Source organism: Ascaphus truei, chromosome 6 (assembly GCF_040206685.1).
Source record: "Ascaphus truei isolate aAscTru1 chromosome 6, aAscTru1.hap1, whole genome shotgun sequence".
In the NCBI taxonomy this organism is placed as follows: domain Eukaryota; kingdom Metazoa; phylum Chordata; class Amphibia; order Anura; family Ascaphidae; genus Ascaphus; species Ascaphus truei.
The window spans coordinates 108,725,148-108,733,811 of record NC_134488.1 but is presented as its reverse complement, the minus strand read 5'-3'; the positions used below and the strand labels follow the sequence as shown (position 1 = coordinate 108,733,811).

The 8,664-nt window shown below is 38.9% G+C and overlaps 1 protein-coding gene across 6 annotated transcripts in view; it reads right to left on the bottom strand.

The window, feature by feature from the left end:
* Positions 1-4,465: 4,465 nt before the first annotated feature.
* The window catches only part of LOC142497640 (voltage-gated potassium channel KCNC1-like), a 79,636-nt gene continuing 75,437 nt past the window's right edge, over positions 4,466-8,664 (bottom strand). For 3 of the 6 annotated variants that reach the window (XM_075605704.1, XM_075605711.1, XM_075605705.1), the window contains one exon: positions 7,127-8,024. In XM_075605704.1, the coding sequence (XP_075461819.1) occupies positions 7,888-8,024 (137 nt within the window). In that variant the 3' untranslated portion in view covers positions 7,127-7,887. Of the gene's footprint in view, positions 6,674-7,126; positions 8,025-8,664 lie in introns of those variants that run through there. The other 3 variants (XM_075605706.1, XM_075605712.1, XM_075605708.1) reach the window with 2 other exon arrangements.

The window sequence follows — 8,664 nt, the reverse complement described above, 5'->3', positions numbered from 1 at the left end:
TTATTATTATTATTATTATATCAGCAACAGCTCTCAGGTGCAATAAAGTTTCATTAGCCAAATGAGAACCGAATTTATCATAATTGAAAATGAAGGCCCCACAGGCATATAATAGTGTCCTCTAATATAATATATTACCCATTGCCTTTGGCTTCATGGTCACTATATATCAGCCAACTCCAGTCCTCAAGAGCTACCAACAGGTCAGGTTTTGAGGATATCCCTGCTTCAGCACAGGTGGCTCAATCAGTGGTTCAGTTGGACTGAGAGTCTGAGGCCGACGACTCAGTTGAAGACTGAGCCACTGATTGAGACACCTGTGCTGAAGCAGGGATATCATCAAAACCTGACCTGCTGGTAGCTTGTGAGGACTGGAGTTGGCTGCCCCTGATATATAGAGATGAGTGATGCGGGATGAGTGATGCGGGTTGATAATTTTGGAGTCTTTTTTTAAATATACGTTTTTACGATGAAAGAAGAATATGCTGGAACAGCAATGACAAAGCATATTGTACTCATTATTATTACATATTGTGGCTGTCCAGAAATTAATAGTTGGATTTACCTGCCAAATATACTTGCACGCAGTACCTCTGACGAAGGAGGTACATTGTACAGAGTGTACGTTATGGCATATGTCATGCTATTTGAACGATGGATATGTAAGTAAGATGTATATGGTCTAGGAAATATTTGAATATATTTTCAGCACTGGAAGTCAGTATTAAAGGGGATGATCCAACAAGTATTTTAATCACGGCATTATCATGCTATAGAAGTAAATGGAATGTTTCCTTGTATTCCACTGCATGCGCCTCTCAGATCAAGGATTTGTTTCTCAGGCCTCAGTCAGAAAGCACATCAAACATGTCCTTCCTGCATCCTACTCTAGGGCCCTTACTAGTCAGTGTGCTGGGCAGCATTTCCCCAGTGCTGGAGACCATTCTCATACCACTCATGTGATTTTCAGTTCTTCTCCAGTATTGGGAAGCAGCTTGCCAGGATATTAAATGGAGTCTTTGGAGCTAAATATGAATAGCATATTGAAGTACCAATTCTGGTAATGTGCAGCAATGTTAGAAAATGCTCAGTGCATTATCATTTGTGTACTGCAGGGGTGGCCAACTCCAGTCCTCAAGGGCCGCCAACAGGTCAGGTTTTAAGGTCAGGTTTTAAGGATATCACTGCTTCAGCACAAGTGGCTCAATCAATGGTAGACCAACTGTGCTGAAGCAGGGATATACTTAAAACCTGACCTGTTGGTGGCCCTTGACGACTGGAGTTGACCATCCCTGGTGTACCGTATACGGATGCGCCCGACCATTGATTTCTGGGTCACACTTTCAATGAATTTCCGGAAGAGCTCGCCAATGATAAAAGGGTTAACACACAGGGGTTAATTTAATAAAAGTCTCCCCTCTCCAATACGGGTTGACACCTGTGCAAGAAGGTGCACCATATTTATCAAAGAAAAGGAATCCTATTGAAAGCAACTACAAAGTTTCCCTCGTTAAATCTGGTTCAAGTCTTTGGCACTGGTTTTTTTCCAGCCAGGAAACATAAATAAATAGCATTACCCTCAGCATGCCATATGGGAAAGGATGGCTTCAAAACAAAAGGTTTACCTGGGCAGTGCTCCACATTCTTTAGCTCCATGATGTCATGTACAGATGGTATACATGCAGAGCCACTTGTGACTCATGTTTACCCTCTGTGTTTGTTCCTGCATGCAGGGAGTTTGGTTGGATGCATTCATCATTACGTGCCACTCAACAATGACCACGAAAACAGCAGCCTTTCCCATAAATACTTCTTCTACTTATGAGAGCCACTCACTTTAGTTGTTACCATGTTGGCAATCATTCATCTGAGAGCTTGATGCACTTCAGTGAACAACCTCTTTCATTATCAGGTGAGGGGAAAAAAGAAAGCAAGGAAAATAAAAATGACTTTGTCTTTTTCACCATCTCAATCTTCTGCTTTAATCGCAATAATGAATTGAAATGTTTTTTTTTAAAGATGTGCAGATATAGCCAGGAATATGTTTGCGAGCATGAAATCAATCTGGCCAGGACGTCATATAGTACATACATGCACATAAAACACAAAATGCTCATTTGATCAAAGGGCTTTTTTTGTTTATTACTGGAGGTTTCGTTTTAAGTCGGAAGAAGGAGAGAGGAGAACCAAGTACAGAGTTGCATAGAATAAGTTGCATACAGGAAGAATCCATTACTTTTCACTTTCCCTGGGAAAATGTTACATCTTAAGTATTGGACACTGACTTTGGCTGTAGTGGTTGGATCCTCATATGTTTTATGTGCCTTTATAAAAATGCACCTGGTAGTAACATAATCAGATGTTAAACAGTGTACTATACAGGTAAATGCCTTAAAATTGCTAAACATGTAGCCATTTCTGTCTTTACAATAAATATTTTTAGATGCCAAAAATATTGTTAGATGGAAATGGAAATGTGTGAAAGGAGCAGAATCAATCAGCGAATGAAGCATTGATCACTATTCAATGGGAAGTATTCATTAAACTGCGATAGTTTCGATCAATAAATAACCCCACAACTATACTGAAAAAAGGTACTAATGTCTTATGTTAGATCTAAATGAAAATATTTTCGATGGCCAATAATGTAAATAAAGACAATAAATTATTGGATGAAGCCTGTAGTTTAATCCTTCAATTATATGCTTGTAGATCATTATGAAATTCTAACAAGGCCGTATTATAAAAGCTGCCTTCATAGGTCAGATTCTGCCATGTCCATAAACTATAATTGAGTTACAAAGGAGGGGAATGTCCTTTGTTGTATCTAAAAAAATATCCTCCCTCCAACCCCAACAAAAAAAAAGACAGCCCATGCAAATCTAAACAGTGATGAAGCCAGGTGAACTATGGTGTGTAACTACAGATAAACTTTAGGGCAGGAGTGGCCAACTCCAGTGCCGCCAGCAGTTGCTTCAGCACAGGTGGCTCAATCAGTCACTCAATGACTGAGCCTCTGATTGATAATGGCAATAGCCAGCACTCCAGAGGCCTTCTTACAAAGGTAAGAAAATGTAATGCAGGGTCAACGTTTTGGTCCTTCCCTGGACCTTTGTCATCTCGTCATCTTGACAAAGGTCCAAGGAAAGACCGAAACATTGATCGTGCATTAAATGTTCACCTTTATAGGAAGACCTCTGGAGTGCTGACTATTGCGTTATCTACAGTATCTGAACACCGCTGTTTGTGGAAGTCTTTAGCACCTGTGGGCAGATTGATGTGTTAGTAATGCGAGTGCTTCTTAAAACTGACCATTCAGCCAAAGATTGAGCCACTTGTGCTGAAGCAGGGATAGTCCTTAAAACCTGAACGGTTGGTGGCCCCTGAGGACTGGATTTGGCCAACCCTGCTTTAGGGCTTCTGTTATTTTCATATACTAGGACCTCATGTTCTAAGACACGTTTATATACATTTAGCAATGTCTCCAATCTACAAAACATGAGCAAAAACGGCACCAGAATTATTTACAAAATGTTTCCACACGTTGCAGTGGATTTTCCCCCTCTCTCTTTGACAAACCTGGTTCCATGTTTTTTGCATCAGTTTTGCACAATTTGTGTACCTGGGGGACTTTGGGAGAGACCTGCTTAAATTTGGCACTAATGATCATAACTTAGATACATTCTGAAATAAAGTCTAGAGTATATAAGTAGCCAGATCTAATTTAGGGAAAGGTGAAATAAATGTAGATCAGTGAGCTTCAAGGGACGGGCCAATTCAGATGGTTGAAGTGATGCAAAGACAGGTAAATGCATCTTGTATGAGACACCCAAGCTGAGTAATGATGGAGGTTAAGCCACATAGGACGGAATGGATATGAACCACCCTTTTAATACAAAGATGACAAATTCAATTAAAAGTACTCTGAGGGGGAATTATGGAAGTTTCTCAGCTGCAAACAGGGACAAAACAACTGTATCAAATCAATCAAAAAAAAACAAAACATTATTTTCAGTACAATTCTTTTTGTTTGATAAATCTGGTGCAGTTTTCTTGGTTCCAGAATTCCAGCTGGGAGACTTTGATTAAAAGTCAAGAGAGTCCTTTAGTAACATGCAATTTGCAAAAGCACGGTTACCTCTTCAACACTGAATATTATTCTTTTATAATAGACTATATTATTAAATGAACAGTGAATGTGAATAACACACATTAAGTGTAAAACTAAATTGTGACAACTAACTAAATGATGATCACTAATGGAAAAAAAACCAAAACACATACAAGTGAGAGTGTTACATTTTTTTAGTGTTTTGTTTAATCCTCAAATGTAACGATTGTAATTTTGCCACTTGCAACTCTAAGTGTAACTTAATTTGAATTAATACTCTAAAATAATACTATTGGAAATTAATTGGAAATCTCAATAAATGTTGTTAGATTGTAAAAAAAAATTGCTACAAAATTGAGAAGATATCTAAATTTAGCAGGGAAGCAAACGAGCCTAAGTGTTACTGGCAGGCATCACGTGAAACATATTTCACCTCATTAAGTTGTATTTTTAGCCAAAGCTACAAAGTTATCTAGAGCGCAAGAATACCTTTTAGATTTGCACAAGTCTACATGAGTATGGTCATATTTAGAAGTATTCACCCTACCCACTGCAGTGTGAGCTTATGGTACTGTATGTATGTGTGTAAAATTGCGTTCGGGCAGGGGTGGCCAAGTCCAGTCCGCAAGGGCCACCAACAGGTCAGGGTTTCAGGATATCCCTGCTTCAGCACAGGTGACTCAATCAGTGGCTCAAAGACTGAGCCACCCGTGCAGACGCAGGGATATCCAGAAAACCTGACCAGTTGGTGGCTCTTAAGGTTTGGAGTTGCCCACCCCCGCGTCAGGGCTTCTTTTATGGGCAACAGAGACTTGTAGTTTGCAGGCCTTGTTCATTTCAGCCTATTATGTAGTTTCAATACAAATAAAATAAAAACACATTTAGTGTTGAGATGGGGGAACACATGCATAGTACTTCATGCGGTCGCTGGTTACATCAGTACCAAAACATTTCTAGTGGGGGGATGGGGTGCACGCTGGTCAAGCTGCTTCGGGCCTCTTAATTTCTTAACCCCTTTGGTGCCAGATGGAACTGCAACGCATTGCTTTGAATGTCCCTAAGGCAGATGAGGGGTTAAGTTGGTCAGGGATTTCTGTGGGAATAGTAAATACATTTCCTTGACCCAGGCATTCAGACCTCTCCTCGAAGACCGCTGGCCACACCAGGTTTTAGGAATAACCAATGCACTCTTACAATGTGCATTAGCTGCACATGCGCCTAGTTTGCATATGAATAGAATGTTGGATGGTTGCCTTGGAAAGCTGGTCTGGCTCAGGGCCCGGAGGAGAGGTTTGCAAACCACTAAAGAAAACGTTACATAAAAAGAAAACTGCTTTCCTGCTACTGTAAGAAAATATCCTTCTCGGCACAACTGCCTTAACCCGTTCAGTGCTGGAATAGGCCTGCGAAGCATTGGTTGAACTTCACTCCTCCGTCTGCCACTTTTCAGCCATGAACTGGCCAAACAATATGGTAGGCCCTTTATTTCCTGCTCTCCTTCTTCCCTTACCATAAAGGGAAACGTATCCCAATGGTAACAAAGTTCTAAAATGAACCACCAGTGACCCAAAAACCCTTTCAGAACCATCCTTTAAGGATAAGAAACAAAGGGTAGTAGAGTTAACGTACTCACTGGAACCAGTTAGTCATCCTTTGTATACAAACCTAAGCACCAAATATATGGTACTCACCCATGGAACGGCATCTATGAAGTACTCATTCAATCAGAACAGCAGAGTATTCACACAATCAAAGAACCAGGTTCAGAATACTCATCCAATGCAAAAAGCCTGTCTAAAGTACTCCTTCAATTTAAATAGTGTCTTTAAGGTACTCATCAAATGGCTGGCTAAATTTATACAATTTTCGTCAGATTTTGCAGTCTGGAAGGAAAATATACCTTTTTTGCATATAACATTAAATATCATTGTTACAGTATAACATGCAAACACATGCTGGCTAGGAAAATGCAACCTTTAAATAGTATTTTTAACTTGTTGTTGTTGTTGTTGTTATAACTTCCCTTACAGTTCTTTTTCCCACCTAGTGTTATTCTATGTCTGATGCGCTAGTGCATCCGTGGCAGCCACCTGCCTCCCACATGGTTAACGTGATCAACGCTTTCTTCACTTCTCTCCAGTGCAATCCACTTGTATTTAACCTTGATTTAAAAAATAGAAGAATCCAGTTTATTTCCAATCCCTTTGTTATCCTCTTTGCTGCAAACTCTTTCATTCTGTACTCTTTACTCCATCTGCATGGGGATGTTGATTGGAGTTCACTATTTCCCCCCTCCCCCCCCCCCCCCAATCTTCATTGTATGAGCATCTTTTTTTCTGTGGTCTGGCCTGTTTTATTCTCCATTTACTGTTTTTTTTTCTAGTTTTTTTTTTCATTACTGTGTATTTTCTTTCTTTCTTTTTTTTTTTTGTGACTTTTTTTTGTTCTGAAATCAAGGTGTCTGAAGGAGACTGTATGTATGGGAGGGTATCAATTAATTCACAGTGACAGCTTCCGCCTGCATATATCGGACAAGGACAGGAGGACTCTCCTTATAATTTTCTGTGCGAGGAAGAGATAAAAACAAAAAGAGGAGAAGAGAAGGGGGGAAAAGTTGAGAGGGTGAGAGAGGGAAAGGGAGAGAGGGAGAGAAAGGAGATGTGGACTCAGCTTTCTGACACAAACTAACCACCAATCATTATAGCCATGCACCAAAATCATTTGCCAGCTATGGGAATGTCAATGTGTCAGCTACAATATATACAGTTTTCAATCAATTATCTTTAGGAACATGCATTCAGGCAGACTTGTTATTGCTTGCAACAGTAGATCATGCACAGAGAGAATTAAGGGAGGTGATGGAGGGGGAAAGGCATACTTGATCCTGATGTTGTGTGTAGAATATAATATATAAATATATATATATATATATATATATATATATGTATATATAAATATGTATGTATATATATATATATATATATATATATATATATTTTTTTTTTTTTTCAGAGATATGGCTCATAAAATCCTGAGTATGGCGATGAAGAAGTATAAAGCAGCTCCAATAGAATGAGATCATAATTATTAATAAAAAAAGAAAGAGAGGAGAAAAAAATAGGAGGGGTACCTAAAAGAAAGGGTTATGTATTGGAGAGTCATAAAGACAGAAAAAGAGAGACATACAGAGAGGGAGAGAGAGAGACAGAGAGAGAGACAGAGAGAGAGAGAGAGATTTTTTTCAGGCTCATTAACAGTATTCTTTCATTGTTATTTTTACTTTTTTGTCTTTTTGTGCCTTCTTTTTTTTTTTTTGCAGGAAGGGGATGCTTAAGAATAGTAAATAATCATATTGATAAAAAAAAAACTGTACCCTCTTATCCCACTCCTCCTTAATAAAACCTCCTTCATTGCTTTTGCTTCCTTACTGGAAGTGCTTTTCCTACTCCGCAAAACAGCATGTCCCTTGAGTGCACCAATTCGATTCAGCAGGGGCAGTCATGGAAGTCTTTTTTTTTTTTTCTCAGCAAAGTGCAAAATGTTTATTTTGTTTGTTTTTTTTTTTTGTTTTTTTTGTTTTGTCTTTTTTTATTTTAAAAGCCAAACTTGATTTTTTTTTTAAATATATCTGCATATAATCTATAATTTTCGTCAACCGCTTAAAAAATAATAGAATTTGTTAAAGTCTCTTATTTGTGTTCTTTCGCCAGTGTTGATGTTTGTTTGTCTTGTTATTACTAAGTTAAGGTTCCCCTTATCAGTTGGTTGAGTCCATGCTATAAGATGGAGGGAATGGGAGACCGTGGGCGTCTCACTGCAGATGGTGACCCAAATGGGGTGGAGATAGGAGACAGTCTGAGCGCATTTCCACTCATGCCAGCTATGCTGTTTAGACTCCGGGATTTTTCATAACCTTGATATCCATGAGATAAATAAAATAAAAAAAAGAAAAAAAAAGAATTATGAAGTGCAACTTTTTTGGTCCAGAACATTGGGGTTTTGGGGTCAGGGTAAATCAATTTATACAATTAAAGCATGTGTGGCAACTCGGAGACAGAACAGATGCAATGTGTATATATGTCAACATCTCCCTTATATTACCTCTTCCATGGCTACCTACAGTACTTCCCTAGCCCAAACCTTAGGCTTTTCAAATCCATCCCGTGCCCTATTAAATTAACTGTTGGTCTTTCAGTGAAATCAGGGTATGATGCTGATGCTAATTAAATACAGCTCGTGCACATTTTTTAAATTTGCATCTATTTGTGATTTACATTTGCCCTGTGTTTAAATGTTAATTGGTTGCTTGGGAAAGAGAAACTACATCTCACGCAGCACAATGCTCTTTAGGTAATATATACAGTTGGTTCCACTTGGAAGACCAATGTTGATGTTGAGTGTGTCCTTTCCCTATAATGCATAGTTAAAACCTACAGGTGAGCCCTTTCCACAGTTAGTATCTCTGGTGCTATTTTACAGGGAGCAGATAGCTTTAGAGGTCAGCAGTTGTACACGTTAGATTTAATTGCTTGGGAATGTACAGTCAAGCTCAA